The sequence below is a fragment of the Eretmochelys imbricata genome, chromosome 6, assembly GCF_965152235.1.
Source record: "Eretmochelys imbricata isolate rEreImb1 chromosome 6, rEreImb1.hap1, whole genome shotgun sequence".
NCBI classification, from domain to species: domain Eukaryota; kingdom Metazoa; phylum Chordata; order Testudines; family Cheloniidae; genus Eretmochelys; species Eretmochelys imbricata.
This window is the reverse complement of record NC_135577.1, coordinates 6,853,848-6,877,641: the sequence shown is the minus strand read 5'-3', so window position 1 is coordinate 6,877,641 and position 23,794 is coordinate 6,853,848. Positions and strand designations below refer to the sequence as shown.

The following is a 23,794-nucleotide window of genomic DNA, read 5'->3' as shown; positions in this document are numbered from 1 at the left end:
ACCCAGATCTAGGGATGAATGATGCTCTGTAAGAGCCAGGAGCTGTTACTCTTTGTATTACAGTAGCACCTACAGGCCTCAGTCAGGGAGCAGGACCCCATGGTGCTGGGTGCGGCCAACACATCTCCTCGCACAGATTCAGTGCCAGGGCTGAGAGAGGGCTGAAAACTGGTGCGGTTTTCCCCTACAGACTACCCTGGAACCTTTGGGTCCCAACATTCCACCCACAGCTGCCACGGAACCCTCAGGCCCCCAGCATTCTGCTCCTAGCTGCCACGGAATCCTCAGGCCCCCAGCATTCCACCCTGAGTGCCATTTTCAACCACCACGGAACCCTTCATCCCTGCCACCCCCATCCTGCTGCTGCAGCCAGGTTGGCACTGCCAAGCTCACTGCAAAGCCCTGTCTCCGATGCCTGCGCTCTGGCTGCTGCCACCCAGGGGGAGGGGTCCTTGGCAGCAGCCATTTTACTATCCATTGGGCCTTTTCTCCTTGAACTGGGGAGGGAATTTGGAACAGGAAGAGGAGGGGCATCCGTGAGCAAGGAAAACCTTGTGGGGGAGGCCAGCAAGGGGTGTTCACCAGAGTTGGGGTTTGGCCCGAGGGTCCAGGTCCAGACTCTTGGGATAAGTCACGCAACATGGGTAAATGGACGCAAGGGGCGTGGCCTTGGGGTTAGATGCCAGCTGAATCCCAGGAGCTCACTACTGAGTGTCTAGATTGCAACCCCGCTAGAGTGCTGGGGCATCGACTTAAACTACTGACCCACAGGGGAGAGGGCCCCCTACTGAGCCCCCATCCTGCCCCCTACAGCACAGCACCCCCTAGCACCACGCTGGGGCCAGCACGGACTGTGGGGGGGAGAGTGCCCCCTGATAAGCCCCCCCCAGCACTACATTCCCTACCACCGCATTGGGGGCAGCACTGCCTTACAGGGGAGAGCGCCCCCTGCAGCACAGCAAGCGGTAGCACAGGGCTGTGATTATGGGGAGAGATGGGGCAAGCCCAGGGGCGGCGGGTTGCGATTGACGAGGGAGGGGGAGGCCCAGGGAGGGCATAGCAGGGGCTGCAGGTCGGGAGTGAGGGGCACGGGCAAGGCCCATTCATTTCCCTGGTCTAAGCGGATTGGCTCCGGGTGACACACGTGGGGACGTGACGCCAGCAGACGGGACAGGATCTCAGGCCCGATGGATGCCCCGCGCTCTCAGCTGGAGCCCGGTCCCTGCCCCGGTTCCCAGCCGGGGGGCGGAGGCCGGCGGCTCCCCCGGGGCTCCCCGGACCAGCCGCTGCCGGAGCCCCGCGGGCGGCAGGACGTGGGTAGGGCGGGGCTGGGCGCAGGGGCGGCGGGGCGCGAACCGGGTCCGGCAGGGCTGAAATCGGGAGTCGCTGGAGCTGCAGAGCTGGGCTCCGTGTGTGCGGCTGGAACAGACTCGGCGAGTGTTTGTGTCTCGTGCCCCCGGGGCTGCCCGCAGGGTTCACGTGCCCCAGATCATGGGGGAGCAGCAGAGAGATGGCTCCGTGGGGCTGGGAGCTGTGCCAAGGGGGCTGGCGATCCCAGCAGCCGCCCATGTGCCCCAGGATGAGCATGACCCCAGCAGGGCCCCCTGGATGTTGTGCCAGCCACGGGTCTCCAGCAGAGCGGTTTGCTCCATAGGGGGCCATGCACACGTCCCCCTGGGGCTGTGCCCTGGCCTCTGACCTCCCTGTCCTCCCCACAGATCGGCCTGCCCTGGGCGAGGAAGGGAGCGGCCTGGCACAGGAGCTGGTGGTCGCTGCGGCTGGCTACCAGGTGAGATGCGCAGCGGGATGTGCTATCGGACAGTGAGCACTGCACCTTCCCCCTGGATCCTGCTCCACAGACTCCCCCTTTGGGCTCTCCCAGCTGTGCCCCTCGCTGCCCGCCCTCCGATCCAGCGCTGGGGGCCGTGGCTGGAGCGGCAGGTGCTGAGCGGGGTCCCTTCTGGTTCCAGGCGCCGGTGGGGTTCGAGGAGGTGGCCGTGTATTTCTCCCGGGAGGAGTGGGGCCTCCTGGACGAAGGGCAGAGGCAGCTCTACAGGGACGTCATGCGGGAGAACTACCAGACTCTCATCTCACTGGGTGAGGCGCCGTTGCCCCTTGGGGATCAGGAGCTGATGTAGCGGGGAGCCCCGGATAGCTTCGGCTCAGGGCTCTTCCCTGGCCCTGTAGATTTCTGGGGGATTGGCCCCTGCCCCCAACCCCACAGGAGAGACTGTCACCCCCACAGCCCCTCATGGAAGGGGATTCACATGGGGTAGTTTGATCCCCTCCCCCAGGGCTCTCCAGGGCACAGGTGGCTGCATGTCCTTGCTCCAGTTCACACAGGCACTGAATCCCTGTATCCCCCTCCCAAGGCAGCTCCGTGTCCAGCAGGGGTTCTGCTCTCTCTGCCGGGCTAGGAACGGCCCAGCGACTCCCTGAGCCATTTGGGCCTCTCACTGTGTGTTGAGATCCCTGACTCCCTTATGGGGGGCACAGCCCATTTCCCCCAGGCATCACCCTGCCCCAAGGGTCCCTGTGAACATATCCCCCCACACCCCAGCAGAAAACAGGGTCGGGATTAAAACGAGGGCGCCTTCTTTGCACTGAGCCCTCCAGGGAGACTTCACGAAGCGTCATCTCGCCTGTTTCCTTCCCCCGAGCAGGATTCCCCGTCCCTGACCTGGCCGTGATCTCCTGGATGGAGCGAGGGGAAGAACCGAGGGTCCTGGATCTCCAGGGCTCCCAGGAAAGGGAGATCCCAATAGGCGCCCACATAGGTGAGGAATGAGTTACTCTGGCTCGTAGAGCATCCGGGAGTAAAGGGAAAAGCTGGGATCCCAGCAAAGCCACTAGGAGCCCCCCAGTTCTGTTTGGTCTCGCTTAGTATTGTCCCCAGCAGGCACCTGTCCTCACGGCAGGCGTCACTCCTGGATCCCAGCAAAGCCACTGTGAGCGGCCCCCCAGTTCTGAACAGCAGCTCCCAGCCCCCAGGATTTAGAAGAGTCTGTCATGTCTTTTGCTCTTTGCACAACAGCAATAATCTGAAGAACCAATTCAGGCCCAGCTGCCCTGGTGTAACCACCAGGACTAATTACACACAGACGGTAAAGCCTAGCTAGGGGCATATTACACCTCTAGTGGCTTCTAAAACACAGCGAACACCACTAGAGGGCTCGCATGCTATTTAAAGGAATACTATGCAGTTCCTATACACCACAGAGATAACTTGAATCTCTAAGCAGCCAGGTGGGACACATTGGGGTCAGTACAGATTGTGAGGGGAGAGAGCCCCTCACTGAGCCCCCACTTTGCTCCTGGCAACACGGTGCCCCCTGTCGCTGCATTGGGCCAGCACTGACTGTGAGGTGAGGGCGCCCCCTACTGAGCCCCCAATCCTGCTCCCTGCAGCTCAGCGCCCCCTAGTGTGGCACTGGGGCCAGCCCTCACTCAGCTGGTTGTTCCCTCAGTAGAACGGGTGGCTGATGTTACAGAACAGGTTTGTTCCTAGAGTTGGGGGACAGGACCCCAATGCCAGCTAGCAGTGCTTGAGAGACTGGCATGGGGAGAGGCCAAGATCCCCTAAGCCAACCAGTCATTCCCCCCATCCTGGTCAATTTTAAAACCAAGTTTGGATGTTTTTCTAAAAGATCTGTGCTACTTCAAAGAGGAAGTAATTCGGGGATGTTCTCTAGCCTGTGCTCGATAGGAGGAGATAGATGATCTCTTCTAGCCTTGGAATCTATGAAGCTATGCATTTTGGACCTTGGTAAAATTATGATTCCCGCCTGGATTCTCTCTCCCTCCCAGCAGGTGCCGGGATAGAGAAGGAGAATTTCCAGCAGGAAGGGCCTGCGGGAGCGGAGCCGAATGGGACGTCCCAGAGCCCTGAGAGGGGAGATGGCAGCAGAACAGGACGACAGCGGGCAGAGAAGGAGCCAGGGCGCAGGCGGGCAGGGCCCATCAGCTGCGGGGATTGTGGGAAAAGCTTCACAAAGAACTCGGAGTTAATCAAACACCAGCGCACGCACACGGGTGAGAGGCCCTACCAGTGCCCTGATTGCGGGAGGTGCTTCGCCATCCGCTCCAGCTTGGATCGCCACCAGCGGGTCCACACCGGCGAGCGGCCCTTCCCCTGCACCCGCTGCGGGAAAAGCTTCAAGCTTAGCTCGGCCCTGAGCCGGCACCGGCGCGTCCATGCTCAGGAGGGGCCCTGTTTCTGCGCTGAATGCGGCAGGGGTTTCAGGCACAGTGCTGCCCTGACCCAGCACCAGACTGAGCACCTGAACCATGGAGACCCCACCAACGGACCTGTGGGGACACGGGTCTACAAGGACCCCTTCGTCCAGGCACAGGACCTCGAGGGGGAGGCTGGTGGGATGTGGTATACTGAGCCTGTGAAAGAGGAGAGTGGGTGATGGGATCTGCGCTTGGGTTGTTGGTCTGGGGAGTGAGAAGAGAGCAGCTATAACGAATACAGGGACTGAACCTGTGATCTCTTGATCCAAAATCTGGAGCCGGGCTGTGAGGCAGTGTGGTCTAGTGCAGTGGTTCTCAACCAGGGGTAAACGTATCCTTGGGGGTACGCAGATGTCATCCAGGGGATACATCAGCTCATCTAGTTATTTGCCTAGTTTTACAGCAGGCTACATAAAAAGCACTAGCGAAGTCAGTAAAACTAAAATTTCATACAGAATGAGAAAGTGAGCAGTTTTTCAGTACTAGTGTGCTGTGACATATTTGTATTTTTATGTCTGATTTTGTAAGCAAGTCGTTTTTAAGTGGAGGTGAAACTTGGCAGTACGCAAGACAAGCCAGAAAGGGGTCCAGTAGTCTGGGAAGGTTGAGAAGCACTGGTCTAGTGGACAGAGCACTACATTAGGACTTTTGGGTTCTCTTCCTGGCTCAGTCTCTGGCTTGCTGGGTGGTCTTAGGCAAGTCACGGCCACCTCTATGCCTCAGTTTCCCCATCTGCAAAATGGGGACAATGATACTGTAAAGTTCTTTCAGATCTTCTAATGGAAATCACTAGATAAGAGCCAGGCATAATTATAATGGCTGAAAAAATTTCATTTAAACTTTATTTTGATGAAATATTGGATTTTTGATTAAATGAAGTTTTTCCATGAAAAGTGTTTGCATTCCATGGAAAATGTTGAATTTTTTTGTTAAAGAAACAGATGCCCGAAAATAGAAAAATTTAAGTCGGAAACTGAAATGTTTCAATTTGTGTATGTGCCCTAATGCTTCCTGAGAGTTGTGGTTTGGTTGTACTCTGGACTACATCTCCCATGATGCACTACCCCCCATCTCCTGGGGGAGACCAGAGTACATCATGGGAGATGTAGTCCAACCAGGTAGGCCACTGCCAGCCTATGGAAGAGAATGGGAGCATGAGGCACCAAAACTACAACTCCCATGAAGCATTTCCAAATTTACACTTTTTGTTTTGTCTGAAATTTTCCAATTTTTGCTGGAAAAAACAAAATTTTCCTTGAAAAATTTAGGCAAGTGATTTTTCCTCCTTTTCTCATCAAAAACTTTGGGGGAGGGGGGAAGGGGAGAGGAGAAAACCCTCAGAAACATTTTCCATCGAGCTCCACCCTCAGTCCCCTTTGGCTTAAGTTAATTGACCAGACCCGTTAGTTGGGAGGCAGTAGCGTAACCCACTGGTGATGTGTCATAGCTCCCCCTCTGTCCCTGATCCACAAAGGATATGAGTCTGTTATAGCCCTGGTTAAAGAGGGTTTGGTCTTTGCTTTAACAGCTTATACTTTTATATTTTGAAGTCACTGGTGCAATCCTGGATGGTCTGACTGACATTAGCAGCTGTGTTATGTGAATAAGCCACAAAGCAGTTGATGGAGGAAAAAGTGAGGCTGATTGTTTTGCTTCACAACAAACACCTCCAGGAATTAGTGCAGCCCTCAAGGTGCAAACTGCTCCAGAATGGGGTTAAGTTCCCCCTGCTCTGCCCCTTGCTCAGCAGGAATCATTAACCGTCTCACACACTGATTCCTGGCTCTGCCACCAACTTGCTATGTGACCTTCAGCAAGTCATTTTGCCATTGTCTCCCCTCCTATTCCTTGTCTTATTTAAATGGTGAGCTTCTGGGGGCAGGGACTGTCTCTCACTGTGTCTGTGCAGCACCTGGCACTATGGGGGTCCTGATCTCAGTCAGGCCTATGCAGTGCCTGGCATGATGGGGACCTGATCTCAGTTGGGGTCTGTGCAGTGCCTGGCACAATAGGGCTGTGATCTCAATCAGGTTTGTGCAGTGCCTGACACGATGGGGGCCTGATATCAGTGGGGGACTGTGCAGCGCCTGGCACATTGGGGGACTCAATCTCAGTTGGGGTCTGTGCAGCACCTAATACCACTGGGGCCATGATCTCGGATGGGGTCTGTGCAGCCCGGGTACACTGGGGGCCCTGATCTTAGTGATGACCCTTTGCATTAGTAATATAAATAATAAATTACAAATCCATCCTGATCCCTAATCTTAGGGCGTTCATGATTCACATCCCCAGCTTGGCTTTGCATTGTCTGTATCTAGAGGGGAAGCTTGCCCTCGCTCCTCCCTCTTCCCCTCCAGAGCCTCCTGCACGCTGTGAAACAGCTGATTGTGGTGGGCAGGAGGCACGGTGAGGGAGTGGGAGGCGCTGATCAGTGGGACTGCTGGCGGGCAAGAGGCGGGGACCTGATGGCAGGGCTGCTGACATATTACTCTGGCTCTTTGGCAATGTACATTGGTAAATTCTGGCTCCTCAGGCTCAGGTTGGCCACCCCTGATCTGGGTCACTTGGAGCTTGGCTCAGGATTTGACGGATCTGGAGAGGAGTGGTTACTGACTCTCTGGCTTGAGAGATGTGAATTTCCTACCTTGTTACAGAGACAAAAAGGGTGGAATATGTTAAGTCTGGAAGGCACTGGAGAGATCAGGACTCCTGGGTTCTATCCCCAGCTCTCGCAAGGGAGCATAGTCTCGTTGGTTAGAGCAGGAGGACAGGGAGTCAGGACTTATAGGCATTCTGGCTATGACATGCTGTGTTAAACTTTAAAAGTCACTTCTACCAGTACCTCACTTTCCTCATCTGTAAACCGAGGGTGATAAGACCTCCCTTCCTCCATGCAGAAGTTTGAGAGCTATGGCTGAAATGTTCTATATCTGTGTAAAATAAATGCTCTGTATGTAAGTTTTACGTGGTCCTAGGTTTAAAACACCATGGCTCTTCAGTGTGTGTCTAACACACGTGTTGGTGATGAATGCAATAGAACTATTGGTTAGTCTCTAAGGTGCCACAAGTCCTCCTTTTCTTTTTGAGAACTATTAACGTTATATAAATTAAATCTACTCCCCCTGTTTGTCAGATCTAGCTTACTGTTATCTGTAGAGGACTAGAGGTGGTTAGAAATATGTTGATAAAATGTTTCCATCGAAAATGCCGATTTGCCAAAACGAAAAGTATTTGTGGGAAATTCTTGACAAATTTCTTGACTGGAAAAAACCCCAACCCAACAGGTTTCAAATTGTTCAAATGACTTATTTTGACGTTTTTTAAATTAAAATTTTAATTTTTCCATTTCAACGCAGCTTTTCGTTTGGAAACGTAAGCTAATTATAGGGGGGAAATGACAAAAAAAAGGTCAAAATTAAAGTGAAATATCATGAAATTATAATAATGAAATCTGAACCTGCTTTTTCTTTTTTTTTTTTTTTTTTTCCAGATTTTCAGCTCACTAAAGATGTCAAAATTTTAATTTGCATCCCAATTCAGGATGGGAAAAATTTCCAAAAATTTGAAAATTTTAATGGGACAGAAAACGATTTCCTGTCCTGCTCTGTGTAGGATCTCCTTTTGGATTTTCTCCTCCTCCTTTCTGATCACTACTCTTGTGTGCCCACCCCATAGCATGGGTAGGCAGGCCGAAGCTGGGATCTTTAGCCACTAAAGACGGTATAGGCCTCTGTCCCTATGAATTAAAAGATTGACTTATTTAGCAGGTAGCAGTAGTAGGTTATTCTCCATGCAGCTCTATGTCCCGGGGACAGATGGCACATGCTTGGCTAGTGGACATATTCCCCCTGTCAGTTCCTGAGCATCTCCATTCAAGTCCTTGCTCAGGGTCTACAAAGTGCAAGGCCAGGTGGCCCCATAGCTAGAGCTGCTCTCTCTAGTGTGTCTGGCCTTTCTGTCACACCCCGCTTGTATTTCTAGGGGCAGCTGCTACCACCCTAAAGGAGGCATGTGAAGTCCTGTCAACATGGATGCCTGGTATGGCTCTTTCCCTGCTGACTTTGAGCATGCCCAGGAGAAGCCCATCTGACCTTCCCAAGACAGCCGTGGCATCTGGCCTAATCCGGAGCCCACTCGCCCTACTGTGGGCTGATCTGGTACCTGTCTAGTAACACTGGGTTCCTACAACAAGTCTAACTGGTTCTAATTTAGCAATAACTAAGGATCTCCTCCACAACAGCCCATCAAGGAAAGGGGGTCACACTGGCACAGCAAATGTCTCCTTCAACTGCCATGGAACCAACATTCTGTCCTCCCGCCATTTCCAACTGCCACGGAAAGCCACTCCATATGGGTATCCTGGATTGTCTCCTCCTCTTGGACGAGGTCTGCCAGCTGCTGCTACCAGCCGCTGTGGAAGGGGCAGGAATGTTTTTTAGGTTTAGCTTTGGTCTTTTTATTAAGACCAAAGTTTAGATATTTAAGTCAAACCAGACTGCGAAGAGTTACAAAGGGATCTCACAAACCTGGGGGATTGGTTGGACAACCAAGCAGCAGATGAAATTCAATGTTGATACATGCAAAGTAGTGGATATTGGGAAACATAATTCCAACTATACATATGAAATGATGGGGTCTAAATTAACTGTTACCACTCAAGAAAGAAATCTTGAAGTCACTGTGGATAGTTCTCTGAAAACATCCACTCAATGTGCAGCAGCAGTCAAAAAAGCTAACAATGTTAGGAACCATTAGCAAAGGGATAGAGAACAAGATATATTTCCTCTATATAAATCCATGGTACACGCACACCTTGAATACTGCGTGCAGATCTGGTCGCCCCAACTCAAAAACATATATTGGAATTGGGAAAGGTACAGAAAAGGGCAACAAAAAATGATGAAGGATATTGAACAGCTTCCTTAGGGGGAGAGATTGAAAAGATTGGGACTTTTCAGCTTGGAAAAGAGATGACTAAGGGGGGGATATGATACAGGCCTATAAAACCATTATAGGTGTGGAGAAAGTAAATAAGGAAATGTTATTTACTCCTTCACATAACACAAGAACTAGGGATCACCCAATGAAATTAATAGGCAGCAGGTTTAAAACAAACAAAAGGAACTATTTCTTCACACAATGCACAGTCAACCTGTGGAACTCATTGCCAGAGGATGTTGTGAAGTCCAAAAGTATAACTGGTTTCAAAAAAGAACTGGATAAGTTCATGGAGGATTGCTCCATCAATGGCTATTAGCCAGGATGGGCACGGATGTAAAACCATGCTCTGAAGTGTCCCTAGACCAGGGTGGGCAAACTTTTTAGCTCGAGGGCCACATCTGGGTATGGAAATTGTATGGTGGGCCATGAATGCTCATGAAATTGGGGGTTGGGGTGCGGGAGGGGGTGAGGGCTCCAGCTGGGGGTGCAGGCTCTGGGGTGGGGCCAGAAATGAGGAGTTCAGGGTGCAGGAGGGGGCTCTGGGCTGGGGCAGTGGGTTGGGATGTGTGGGGAGGGTAGGGGCTCCAGCTGGGGGTGCTGGCTCTGGGGTAGGGCTGGGGATGAGGGGTTGGGGATGCAGGAGACTGCTCTGGACTGGGACCGAGGAGTTCAGAGAGTGGGAGGGGGTAGGGTGACCAGACAGCAAATGCGAAAAATCAGGACCGGGGTGTGGGGTAATAGGTGCCTCTAAAAGACAAAGCCCCATATATCAGGACTGTCCCTATAAAATCAGGACGTGGTCACCCTAGGAGGAGGATCAAGGTTGGGGTGCGGGAGGGGGTCAGGGGTGCAGGCTCCAGGCTGTGCTTACCTCAAGCAGCTCCCAGAAACAGTGGCATGTCCCCCCTCTGGCTCCTAAGTGGCTCTGCATGCTGCCCCTGCCTCAAATGCCACCCCTGCAGCTCCCATTGGCCGTGGTTCCCGGCCAATGGGAGCTGCGGAGGCGGCACTTGGGGTGGGGTCAACATGCGGAACCCCTGGCTGCCCCTACGTGTAGAAGCCGGAGTTTGCCCACCCCAGCCCTCGACTCTGTTTGCCAGAAGCTGCCAATTGGAACCACGGCCAATGGGAGCTGCAGGGGCAGTGCCTGCGGACGGGGCAGTGCGCAGAGCCGCCTGCCCATGTCTCCGCGTAGGAGCTGGAGGGGGGACATGCCGCTGCTTCCGGGAGCTGCTTGAGGTAAGCGCTGCCGGAGCCTGCACCCCTGACCCCCTCCCATGCCCCAGCCCTGATCCCCAACCTGCTCTCCGAATCCCTCGGTCCCAGCCTGGAGCACCCTCCTACACCCCAAACCCCTCATCCCCAGCCCCCCCCCGACTCTGCACCCCCAGCCGGACACCCCAACCCCCTGCCTCAGCCCAGAGCCCCCTCCCACACTCCGAACCCCTCAGCGCCAGCCCAGAGCCTTCTCCTACACCCCAAACCCCTCATCCCCAACCCCCTCCAAGTCTGCACCTCCAGCCGGAGCCCGCAGCCCAGCCCCCTCCTGCACCCCAACCCCCTGAGCCAGTCGGGTGAAAATGAGCTAGTGAGGGTGGGGAGAGTGAGCACCCCCAGAGGGGATGGAATGAGTGGGGGGGCGGGGCCTCAGACAAGGGGCGGGGCAGGGGGCGGGGCAAGGGTGTTTGTCTCAGCAGGAAATGCTCCTTTGGGGCATGGGGGCCAGCCCTGACTGCGAGGGGAGAGCGCCCCCTGCTGAGCCCCCCACGCCAGCCGGGGTCAGCAGTGGCTAAGCGGATTCCTCTGCCAGCAGCCGGCAGGCAACCCCAGAGCGCCGCGTGTGCATTTAACGTCGGCGCTGTGATCCTGCAGTGTCCCTTCCCAGACTGGGGGTGAGGGGTGGGGCCCCCCCTGGGGCCCCCCCCAAAAAATGCTCATGACGCGCAAACTTTACTTTTGAATCAGTCTCATGCGAGTCAACCCAGCTGACGTGATTTTTAAACCACTCCTGCTTTTTCACCCGGGTCACAGGGGTTTTCAGGCTAATCTCGTGATTGTGAATTTTGGGGCGATTCCCTTTCGCGGCTGACAACACGGGGGTGTGTGGGGGGGGAAATGCAGGGTTAAGGCCACTGAGTTCCCAAGCCGGAGAGAGAGGCGCAGGAAGTGATCTGAAATGGGGACGCAATAACCCACGGACCTTCCTGGGCCAGCCCCCATCACCCGGGCTCGCTTCGGAGTCACTCCCTGCAACCTGTGTGCAAAGGGGCTGAATCCCCGTCTGCAGCCCCAGGGCCCCGGAGGGAATCGCCCTGGCCGGAGCGGTGAGTGGGGCGGGGAGTCCCAGCGAGAGGGGCAGGCAATGGGTGCAAGCAGCCAAGAAGAGCAAATGAGAACAGGGCTGTGGGTTGGGATTGAGGGGTACCGGCAGGGCTGTGGGGCAGCACAGAGCCCAGGGCTGGGATAGCAGGGCCTGTGGGTCAGGATGAAGGGGCACCAGCAGAGCTGTGGGGGAGCTGCCAGCTGTACAGTGACTAGACTGTTTCCCAGACCCAGTTCAGGTTGTCCCAGGGTGGGGATGCGCCTCCTCAACAGAGGAGCTCCAGAACGAGGAGGGGGAGCTGCTCCCCAAGTGGCTGGAGCTTGGGGGCTGCTAATGTGGCTGATTGTGTTTCCAGCAAGGCCTGCTCCTCGTGAGAGCGGCCCTGGGCTCTAGCAGAGGGGTTTGATCCCTAAGGTACCTGGGCCAGAGTGGGTCTGGTCCCTGACCCTGTTTCCCTTCCAGATTAGCACCGGCTGTCCGGTCCGCATGAGGAGGGGAGTGATGGAGGGCAGGAGCCCCTGGCCTGGCTTCTTATGCCTGGCTTCTAGGTGAGCTTCTGCCGAGCCACCTGGGTTATCTGGCCTACCAAAGTCTCCCCTCCCTTCTCCTTCATTTCTCCCCCATCTATCCCCTTTATGCCCTATCCGCAGGGTTTCCCACCCCCAGGGGATGGTGGCGACTTGGCAGACCCTTCTCATGGGCGCAGGGGCCACTGATTCCCCTCTCCCACCCCACCGAGAAGCAGTTGTTGCCCATTGGTGATTGTATGCCACAGATCTCCCCTCAGTGCCTGACCCACAGAGGATAGGAGTCGGTTCCAGCCCCCTTTGCAGAGCCTTGGTTCTTCAGCTCAAGCTGCAGCAGCGTGTGCTCTTAGTTCTGCAGGTCCCTGGTGTGTTGGCTGAGATGGTGGCCATCACAGCATCTTGCGTGGAGATGAGGCCTCTCTGCTCAGCAGCACAGCACAAGTCAGAGGCAGGAATCCCAGCTCCCTCCACCTGCCAGGGAACGTGCTGGCTTCTCCACGGGCCTCGGTGTGAAGTTGTGGGGAGGATGTGGGGTGGCGCAGTTGGTTCAGAGGAGCAGAGGTAGTGGAGTGAAAGGCGAGAGAGACCATCTCATGGAGAGAGGGGTATCCTGGAGGAGACAGAATTCAGGGGTGGACAGACAGACGTGTTTCGCCCAATTCCCACAATGCTTTGTGCCCTCAGAGGATCATGAGGCAGGAGGAGAGTTTAGCCATTTTATGACATGTGGACCAAAATGGAGGCTGAGAAGCAGCGAGGCATTGTGGAGGAGCAGAGCTGTAGTCAGGTGGCTATCAGCTTCTCCGTTCCAGGCCAGCCGAAGCGCTTGTGAGATCACAACTCGAGGCTACAAGTGAAGAGTTGCAGCAATCTCAGCCTCTGGAGATTGCTACAGCATGAATCATCCCGGCCGGCCGGGTCTACAGGGGGGCAGCCTCCGTCTTGGCCACTCGCAGACAGGAGACTGTTTGGAAGCCGTAGCCAATCTGAGTGTGAAGCCCAGAAGGCCGTAGAGGGGAGGTACTTTGGTTGGGGTCAGCTCTTCAAAATCTCTCCCTTTGCCAGCCAACATGATCTCCCTAACTGGGAAGGGTCCAGAAGGTGTAGCTGGAGTTGTCTATTTTTTTATCTTCCTCGCTTAGAGAGGGCAGGTTTGGTACCAGGAGCCAGTTAGCAAGGACCAGAGGATTTAGAGAGATACAGGGTGCACCGGAGTCTCCCACCACTTCCTCTCAGGTTTCACTCTAACTTCCACATGTTGGAAAGGGTAATCCACCATGTTCCCACAGAGCAGCCCTGGCTCTCTAACAAGATTGATTTAGCTCACTGAAGAGAAGGTGAAAAGGTAACTTGATCACAGTCTATAACCACCTTTGTAGGGAGGAGATTCTTGAGGGCAGAGGACTCCGTTAACCTAGTAGGCAAAGTAGGAGCAAGATCCAAGGGCTTGAAGTGGAAGCTAGATTACTTCATCCTGGAAATAAGGCACACATTTTAAACAGGGAGTGTGATTAACCAGCTTCTCAAAGGAGGGAGTCTTGAAATCCAGATGGGACCTCTCCTTCTAAAACTTATGCTCTAGTTCAACCACAAGTTATTGGGCTGGATACAGGAATTGCTGAGTGAAATCCTCTCACCTGAGTTATCCAGGGAGTTGGACGAGATGGTCAGAACAGTCCCTTTTGGCTTCAATATATGGATCTTTTGATTCTGTTGTAGGAGCATATCCCTTCTCTTTCTTTCCTGCCCCAGCCCACTTCTTAGTAATCTCTCTCTTCCAAAACCGACACCAAGGAAACCTCTCGCTGCTTCCTTGCTCTCTTGGGGTTTCGCCACGAGCTTTCTGTGGTGCACCTTGTGGCTCATGCACTGATTTTGTGGAGGGAAGGGAATTGGTGCAGTGGGTTGTGATGGGGGTCCCTTGTGGTTCCAGGTGCCAGTGACTTTCAAGGAGGTGGTCGTGTGCTTCTTCAAGGAAGAGTGGGGTGACCTGGATGAAGGGCAGAGGCAGCTCTACGGGGCGTCTTCCATGAGCATTATGAGACACTGATTTCGCTGGGTGAGGAGTTGCTTCTCCTTGAGGATTAGGAGCTGGGAGAAGCATGTGCCCACTGAAATGCCCAGGGCAACTGCTGGGGTCATCTGCATTCTTGGAAGAGACTCGAGTCAGTTAGCAAGTTTTAAAATGGCTTAATAGTTTCCATTTGCATGAGCCCCCCCAGCCTCTTTGTGTTTGCATCCTTGACTCCCCTATAGGGGAGCAGCCCATCTCTCCCCACTGGCATCTTACTGCCCCAATGGGCCCCCATGAACTTTCCCCCTCTGGGATACTGTCTTTCTCCCAGCAGAGAACATGGTCAAGGTTAAAATCTGGGAGCGTTCCCTGTATCAAGCCCCCATGGGAGATTTCACCAGGGGCCATCTTGCCTGTTTCCTTCCCTGTCAGCAGGATTCCCCATCCTTGACCTGGCCATGACCTCCCGGGTGGAGCGAGGGGAAGAGCCGAGGGTCCCGGATCTCCAGGGCTCCGAGGAAGAGGAGATCCCCAGAGGTGACCACACAGGTGAGGAATGAGCGACACTGGCTCGGAGACCGTCCGGGAGTGAAGGGAAAAGCTAGGATCCCAGCAAAGCCACAGGAGGCCCCCCAGTTCTGTCTTCACTTGCTCTGTATTGTCCCAACAGGAACTCTGTCCTCATGGCAGGTGTCACGCCTGGATCCCATCTGCCCTGCCTAACTCCGGTAGGAGCCCTCACCTTCCCCAGCCTTTCTCTGAGGACTCAGCTGGGCTGTTGGGGCAGAACCTCTGCTCCCCTGCCCTCAGGGAAGGGTTTGGGGGATTCGCTTCCTGCCCATCAGGTTTTCTGCTCAGTGACAAACCCCTTTGCTGCCCCCTCTCTACTCAGCGCCGGGAACAAGCCCCAGCTGGATTCTCTCTCTCTCTCTCTCTCTCCCAGCAGGTGCCGGGACGGCAAGTGAGAACGAGGAGGAGAATCACCAGCAGGAAGGGCCCGTGGGAGCAAAGCCACATGGGACATCTCAGAGCCTCAAGCGGGGAGAGGCCGTCGAGAGCCAGGGTGGTGTGGGGCTGGGACAGGGGAAGGCCCAGGCTAAATCCGCACACCAGGCACGGCACAGGCGGGTGGGCCGTGTCATCTGTGGCGACTGCGGGAAGAGCTTTGTGAAGAACTATGACCTCTTCAAGCACCAGCGGGTCCACACAGGAGAGAAACCTTACAGCTGCCCTGACTGCGGGAGGAGCTTCGCCTTCCACTCCACCCTCAGCAAACACCAGCACATCCACACCGGCGCCAGGCCCTTCCAGTGCGCCGAGTGCGGGAAGAGCTTCCGGCAGAAAGGCCACCTGACCCGCCACGGCCGTGTCCACGCCGGGTTAAAGCCCTACGTCTGCGCTCACTGCGGGGCGGCCTACAGCACCCGCACCAACCTGCTGCGGCACCAGAGCGGCCACACGGGGGAGCTGCCCTACAAGTGCACGGAGTGCGGCCGGCGCTTCGGGGAGATCGCCGCCCTGGTGGCGCATCTGGTGGCGCACACCGGGGAGCGGGCCCACAAGTGCCCCGAGTGCGGGAAGAGCTTCCGGCGCGGCTCGTCGCTGACGGAGCACCGGCGGCTGCACACCGGGGAGAAGCCCCACGTCTGCCCCCAGTGCGGGGAGAGCTTCATGCGCCGTGCCACCTTCAACGACCACGTGCGGGGCCACTCAGGGGAGCGGCCCAACGTCTGCGACGTCTGCGGGAAGAGCTTCACCAAGCGGCACTCGCTGCTGCAGCACCAGCGGTCCCACACCGGAGAGAAGCCTCACCAGTGCCCCGACTGCCCCAAGAGCTTCATCGCTAGCTCCGCTCTGGTGCAGCACCGCCGGATCCACACCGGCGAGACGCCCTATCGCTGCGAGGAGTGTGGGCGCAGCTTCAGCCAGCGCTCGGTGCTGACCACGCACCGGCGGCTGCACACCGGCGAGCGGCCCTACAAGTGTGGCCAGTGCGGCAAAGGCTTCAGCCAGAGCTCGGCCCTGACCCAGCACCGCCGCACCCACACGGGGGAGTCGCCCTATGGCTGCGCCCAGTGCGGGCGGAACTTCAGCGGCATGTCGGCCCTCAAGCGGCACCACCGGACCCACACCGGCGAACGGCCCTTCCGCTGCAGCCAGTGTGGGAAGGGCTTCAAGCAGAGCTCCACGCTGGTCCAGCACACCAGGATCCATACGCAGGAGAAGCCCTTCTCCTGCACCCATTGCGGCAAGAGCTTCAGCCAGCGGTCGGCTCTCGCCAAGCACCAGCGGACTCACGCCAAGGAGAGCGGCGGCTCCCACGAGGCCGTGGGGACGCGGTTCTACAAGGACCCCTTCATTCAGCCGGGGGAGGGTGGTAGCGAGCCCGAGGAGGTGGTGGTGGTGCTCCCGCCGGGGACGTGGGATTGTGAGATGACTCCACGGGTGAAGGAGGAGCCAGGGACACCCCTGCAGGTGAAGGAGGAACCGGAGCCGCCTCAGCATATTCAAGATCAGCCCTATCAGGTTAAACAGGAGCAGCCAGAACTGCCACGGGAAATTAAAGAGGAGCCGGCACCCTCCCTGCAGATTAAAGAGGAGCCTGAGTGAAGGGAAGACTTTTGGGAGGGGCTGGATCTAGGGTTTGGGCATTGGCTGGTGCAACAGGAATTAAACGTGGTGGGGCTTTTTCCAGGGACACTGAGCCACCCGCCTACCCAGACAGCCAGGGACAAGATGGAGGGGTCAGAGCCCGGGAGGTCGGAATAAAAAATGAAACACAAACTTTATGAAGGAAAAATGTAAAGGGCAGTTATGTTCTGCTTCTCAGGGGTCCCGGGCATCTCTTCGGTGGAGGTGGCTGACAAAGTGCCCAAAGTTGGGGTAGTTTTCCCCCTTCCCCACTTGGCAGGGATCATTAACCCCTCCCAGGCCCAGCATGGCCCCTAATGGTAGAGCTGTAGCATTTTTAGCCTTGGTAATGGAGACCCCTGGCTCTGTGCCACCCATGCCTAGATGAGAGTGAAAAAATGCTTTTCATCAGGAGTTTTTGCTGGTGGTTTTCTTTTTCTTATTTCTCCCCGGTCAATAAACAGTATCTTAGTGAAGATGAACTCTTCTCTATAGTGTGGTAGCCCCTAGGAACCCCACTCATGGACCAGGACCCCACTGTGCTCGGCGCTGTACAAACACACACCGAAAAAGCAGTTACCAGAGCGCAGATTTGACTGTGGAGATGGAGGGGGGCGATTGCCAACGTGCTGGCAGGGGAGACAGGGTGTTGGGGGGAAGAAAATAAAAATGCCATCCTCCACGGTACTCCGAGTCACGAATGGCCTTGGAGAGGCTACAAGGATTATCTTCGTAATAGATCTGTGGAGGGCACGGTACGCCTGCCTATAAAGTACATAGATTCTCTTCGCTGTGATGTCTGAGACTCTTTCTCCACAGCTGCAGGAGATTACTGATCTTGGAGATTTCCGATTACTGATCTTGGCATAGAGCTTCCTTCAGCTGTCATGGAGCCTTCCTGGCCCCAGCATACACATTTCCTGTAATTTCCAACAGCCACCCCCCCACCCGCCAGGCCAATTTCCCGCCATTTCCAACAGCCACAGCCACCTCCCCACCCACCAGGCCCTTTTCCCTCCATTTCTAACGCCACGGGCCCCAGTGTTTGAACCTCCCACTATTTGCAACTGCCACAGACCCGTCAGGCCTGAGGTCCTCCCCAGAGTCTGCTGAGGGGAATTGGGGTGGGCTTTGCAATGGCTGGGCTCCATAGCTGATCTTTCACCTCAAATTATTGCACAAACTGTGAGGCGGGAAAGGGAAGAGACTCCTGTACCCCGTGACGCTGTGTGGGATGGGGAGGGGGTGAGGAAGTGACTAGGAACATCCAGGAGTGGATTGAGCCGGGACACCAGAGTTCAAGCCCCAGCCCTTCGGAAGAGATGTGTGATCGGTACCGAACCAGGCACCATCTCAGCCCAGCACTCCCTGTACAACATTGGGGTCAGCACTGGCTGAGAGGGGAGAGCACCCCGCACTGTTTAACCTGACAGGGGTCATTAGTGGGCCAACAATGGAAAGCAGAATCGTATTCCCCCAAAGAAGCCCATGCATCCATCAGTGTGACCATAGAAGGACATAGGCGTGGGACGTAGGCTTGCGGGGAGCGCTGCAGCACCCCTAGGTTTTGCATCCCCACCCTGCGCCCCTGCCATCCAGGGTCCCTGCTGCTGGCCCTGCACCCCTCTGCCCCCTGAGGTTCCAGCTACAGGCTCCGCTGCTGCCCGGGGGCTTCGCTGCCAGCCCTGCACGTGGGGTGCTGGCCCTGTGCCAGAGGGCTTCACTGCTGGCCCCAGGGTCCTGGCCGCTGGCCACAGGCCGCTGGCCACCAGCCCCGCATGCGAGGTTCCGGCGACTGGCCTCATGGCCAGGACTCCACACTTGGCCCGAGCTGTGGCTCCAGCCTCCGCCGTCTTACCCCGTCCACGTCCCCCAGTCCCAGAGCCAAGGCCCTGCTCCTGGCCCCAGCTCTAGGGGGCGGTAAGGGGCACGGACAGAGGTTAGAGGGGTGCAGCTTAGCGCTCCCCACTCCAAAAACTGTTCTAGCACCACTGTGCAGGGAGGGGTGGCGAAGGGCAATTCCCAGTGGAGTTGCAGGCTTCCCTGGGAGAGCCTATATCCCAGATCCTCAAAGATATTTAGCCTCCTAACGTCCGTTAAAATCTCCCCCTTACAACCAGTGCCCCAAATCACTGGAAGTTAGGAGCCTAAATACCTTGGAGGGCCTGGTCTGTGGTGCACAGAGCGAGCAGGGATGGGCTCACTCATCAGAAAAACAGTGTTTTCCGATCTGGGAAGTTAATGGGTTAAAACCAACAATCTCCCAAACCTGCCTGTGGAGAAGCGGGGACTGTAATAGCACTGGGACCTTCCTGTCCAGCCCCCTGCATCCTGGACTCAGAGTCACTCTTGTGCATCCCTGCAGCATCCTCAGGCCAGGGCCCAGGGGAATCACCCCAGCTGGCTGGGCAGTTAGCTGGGGGCACCAGGTGCTGGGGAAACACAGAGAGCAGCAGCCATAGGTGGCTCCAGGGGAGGGAGAGAAACAGCAGCAGAGGCAGGAAATCGCTGCCTGGAGGCTGGAAAGAAGCAGCCAGGATTGAGGAGCAGAGGTGGGGGAGTTTGCAGGGCCCATGGCAGCTCCAAGCCAGAGCTCTTAGCCTGGAAACCCCAGAAGCCTTGAGGGTTGCACCATGGTGAGGCCTGAGCTCTCAGCTGTGCTTGCCCTTTGTGGCTAGGATGCATGTGCCCCTCCATGTAATGCTCCCCTGTTATCTCTTTCTCCCAGGCTCTGCTCGAGTCCTGGTTGCAGTTCAATGAAGCTGGGCAGGAAGTGGTCTCAGACAAGATGGATTCCCCGAGCCTCCAGCTGTTGCAACTGAAGTGTGTATCCCAGGAGGAACTTTCAGGATCCTGGAGCGTGCCGTCCCAGGAGCCCCAAGAGCGACGGGAAAGGGGTACTGAGCAGGGTGGTCGGGATGGGGTGGGAGAGCAGCTGAGGGTGCACTGGAGGGCTAAGACCTGTGCCAAGGGGGCTGCCCTGCAAGGGGTGAGTGGGTGCCAGGGGCTCAGCACGACCCCAGCACGTGGGAGCAGAAGGGTTTGTCTTGAAGGGGGAGATACCCGCCTTGGGACCCCCACATAATACATTCTTTACATTCCCCTCCCCGGCCCTTCCCAGATCAGCTTCTGCCCCAGATATCTGAGGAGGAGAGCGATGATGAGCAGGAGTCCGTGTCATCAACCCCCATGGTCGGCTTCCAGGTGAGCTGCGTGGTCAGCCCATCCTCGCTGTCGAAGGATGGAGCTCAGCGTCTTTCCTACGGGACATGAACTGGTTCCTCTCTGAGGCTTGGAGGGCTCATTCAAAAGCCCTCTGGGCACCAATCCCGCTCTGTCTGCGACTTTATTTTGAAAAGCAGTAGGGTGCTGGATCCTGAGGTACTGTAATCTGTTGCACAAGCCCATTGGCTACAGCAAGGGAGGGATTCAGTCCTATTTTGGGAGTAGGGAGAATTTTTTCCCTTGTGAATATCATCCCATCCCCTTTCTGCCCCACTCTCCCTCTCCCTCTTCCTCCCTCCCTCCCTCCCTCCCTGACACTCCTTCCTCATCCCTGCTTCCCGCTGCTGTCAGATGGGACTGTTGGGTCTCTTGTGGTTCCAGGTGCCAGTGTCATTCGAGGAGGTGGCCGTGTTTTTCTCCCAGGAAGAGTGGGGGCTCCTGGACGAAGGCCAGAGGCAGCTCTACAGGGACGTCATGCAGGAGAATTACCAGGCTCTGATCTCGCTGGGTGAGGAGCTGCTGCCCTTTGAGGATCAGGAGGTGGTGGGCAGGGTGGTTCAGAGGTGGCCAAGGTGGTTTCGGCCCATCAGATAAGTTATCTATGTGGGGTTAGATCTGGGTTTTATTTTTGTTGTCTGCCTGCATCCAGCTCACCTGTGCGTGGGAACGCCTGACTCCCCTACGGGGTACAGCCCGTCTGCCCCCAGGCGTCTCATTGTTCCAAAGGGTCCCTGTGAACATTCCCCCCCTGCTTGGATCCTGCGCTGTACCCAACAGAGAGCGGGGCCGGGGTTAAAACCAGGGCATGTTCTCTGTACTGAGCCCTTGGATGAGATTTCACCATGTGCCGTCTCGCCTGTTTCCTTCCCCGCCAGCAGGAGTCCCCATCCCTGACCCAGCTGCGATCTCCTGGATGGAGCGAGGGGAAGAGCCGAGGGTGCTGGATCTCCCGGGCTCCCAGGAAAGGGAGATCATGAGAGACGCCGGCACAGGTGGGGAATGAGCGACACCGGCTTGGAGACTGTCCGGGAGAGAAGGGAAAAGCTGGGAACGCCCGCCCAGATCTGTCTCAGTTACTATGGCAACGCCCACAGGCCCTGTTCAGGATCTGAGCCCCACTGAGCCAGGTGCTGCACAAACACAAAGATAGACATGGTGCCTGCCCCAAGGAGATTACCCTCTTGAACGACAAAGGATGGGCGAAGGGGAGACAAAGGATGGGTGAACAGGGTCTAGTTGGTATCTCTAGACATGTTAGACCCTAACAAGGCAGGGCCAGATCCTCAGCTGGTGTAAACGAGTGTTACTGCATTGGTGTGTATGCAGTGATGCTAATTTATACCAGCTGAGAATCTGGACCCACTGACTCCAGTGGAATTACAGCCAGTATATACTGGCTGGGGATTTGGCCCGTTCTCTTCACTGCATTGGGGTCAGCACTGACTACATGAAGAGAATGCCCCTTATTGAGCCCCTTTCCTTCCCCCACTCCCTGCAGCACAGCGCCCCCTACTGATCAATGCTGAGGCGAACTACTGGATGCTCTCTCTCTACTTGCTATGTGAGCCATTAGATCCATGTCACCGTCGTGGTTCTGCCAAGCTGTGGTAATGTCCAGCTTCTTGAATGAGGGGTTCCCGTGAGATGAGCCTGTTTCTGATCCCAGCGGAGATATGGAAGCACATGGTCAGACCCTGGCTGGATTCTTTCTCTCTCCCAGCAGGTGCCAGGAGGGAAAACCCCCAGCAGGAAGGGTCTGCAGGGGTGGAGCTGCACAGGAAGTCCCAGAGCCCAGAGTGGGGAGAGGCATCCGGTGGCGTGGGATGGCAGAAGGGGAAGCTGTCTCAGCAGGAAAGACCCAAGGCCAGTGGTCACCCGCGGCCAAGAGAGGGGCCCATCATCTGCGGGGATTGTGGGAAAAGCTTTGGGAAGAGCTCGGAGTTCATCAAACACCAGCGCACCCACACGGGCGAGAGGCCCTACCAGTGCCCCGACTGCGGGAGGAGCTTTGCCATCCGCTCCAACCTCCTCCGCCACCAGCGCATCCACACCGGTGCCAGGCCTTACCCCTGCGCCGAGTGCGGGAAGAGCTTCCGCCACAAGGAGCACCTGACCCGCCACGCCCACGTCCACGCCGGGTTAAAGCCCCACGTCTGCGCCCACTGCGGGGCGGCCTACAGCACCCGCACCAACCTGCTGCGGCACCAGAGCGGCCACACGGGGGAGCTGCCCTACAAGTGCACGGCGTGCGGCCGGCGCTTCGGGGAGATCGCCGCCCTGGTGGCGCATCTGGTGGCGCACACCGGGGAGCGGGCCCACAAGTGCCCCGAGTGCGGGAAGAGCTTCCGGCGCGGCTCGTCGCTGACGGAGCACCGGCGGCTGCACACCGGGGAGAAGCCCCACGTCTGCCCCCAGTGCGGAAAGGGGTTCATGCGGCGCTCCATCCTCAATGGGCACCGGCGCACCCACACCGGCGAGCGGCCCAACGCCTGCGGGGAGTGTGGCAAAGGGTTCACCCAGCGCTCATCCCTGCTGCAACATCAGCGCACCCACCGGGGCGAAAGACCCTACCCCTGTCCCCAGTGCGGGAAGAGCTTCAGCCAGAGATCGGCGCTGACCACCCACCGGCGGCTGCACACCGGGGAGCGGCCCTTCCGCTGCGCCCAGTGCGGGAAGAGCTTCAGCCAGAGCTCGGCGCTGATCCAGCACCAGCGGACCCACACCGGCGAGACCCCCCACTGCTGTGGGGACTGTGGGAAGGGCTTTGGGGACCGCTCGGCCCTTAAGAGGCACCAGCGCACCCACACGGGCGAGCGGCCCTACCGCTGCACCCAGTGCAGCAAGAGCTTCAAGCAGAGCTCGGCGTTGACGCAGCACGTTCGGATCCACACTGGGGAGCGGCCCTATGTCTGCCCCCACTGTGGGAGGGGATTCTCTCAGGGCTCGGCTCTGGCCCAGCACCAGAGGACTCATGCCAAGGAGAGGGGCCTGTCAGACGTGCCCACTGCCAGCCGCCTGTACAGGGATCCCTTCATCCGGCCAGGGGATGTGGAGGAGGGGCAGCAGGGCTGCCCCTGGGGACACAGTGCACCCAGCCAGGCTGAAAGAGAAGCCGTAGTGATAGAATCATAGAAATGTAGGACTCGAAGAGACCTCAAGGGGTCATCAATTTCAGCCCCCTGTGCTGAGACAGGGCCAAGTAACCTTATCCCTGGCAGGTGTTTGTCCCACCTTTTTCTTAAAAACCTCCAATGACGGGGGTTCCACAGTCTCTCTCGGGAGCCTATTGCAGAGGTTAACTACCCTTAAAATTAGAAAGTTTTCCCTAATATCTAACCTAAATCTCCCTTGCTGCGGATAAAGGCCGTTGCTTTGTGTCCTTCCTTCAGTGGACAGGGAGAACAATTGATCTTCATCCTCTTGATAACAACCCTTGACATATTTAACGGCTGTTCTCAGGTCCCCCCACAGCCTTCTTTGCTCTAGACTAAACGTGCCCAGCTTTTTAAGAGTTCTGCTAGGTCAGGTTTCCTAAACCTTATATCATTTTTGTTGCTGTTCTCTGGACTCTATAATTTATTCACATCTTTCTGTGGTGCCCGGGATTTGACACAGTTCTCCAGCTAAGGCCTCACCAGCGCCGAATAGACCAGGACAATTACCTCCTGTGTCTTACGTAAGACACTCCTGTTAATCCACCCCAGAATGATACTAATCATTTTTGGTCATCTTTATTGGTTCTCACTCATCTTTATTGAATTTTATTGATGCAGGTGGGCAGGGTGAGAGGCTGGATTTGGGCATCATGGGGAAGAGGAGGAGGCGTTTTAAGTCATTTCTATCAGAAATCCCGTTCTTTCTGGGGGCACGTCCCCCTCCCATACTCCTCTCCCAGCA

The 23,794-nt window shown here is 56.4% G+C and overlaps 1 protein-coding gene across 1 annotated transcript; it reads left to right on the top strand.

Moving 5' to 3' along the window:
* The first annotated feature begins 1,185 nt into the window (after positions 1-1,185).
* LOC144266039 (uncharacterized) lies at positions 1,186-23,029 on the top strand. The gene is made up of 12 exons (XM_077819177.1): positions 1,186-1,317; positions 1,719-1,789; positions 1,971-2,097; positions 14,477-14,590; positions 14,985-16,648; positions 19,401-19,569; positions 19,794-19,876; positions 20,279-20,405; positions 20,773-20,889; positions 21,396-21,458; positions 21,621-22,210; positions 22,295-23,029. Exons 1-12 carry the CDS (start codon positions 1,188-1,190, stop codon positions 23,027-23,029), a joined length of 3,990 nt encoding a protein of 1,329 aa, XP_077675303.1. The 5' UTR covers positions 1,186-1,187.
* The last annotated feature ends 765 nt before the right edge of the window (positions 23,030-23,794 follow it).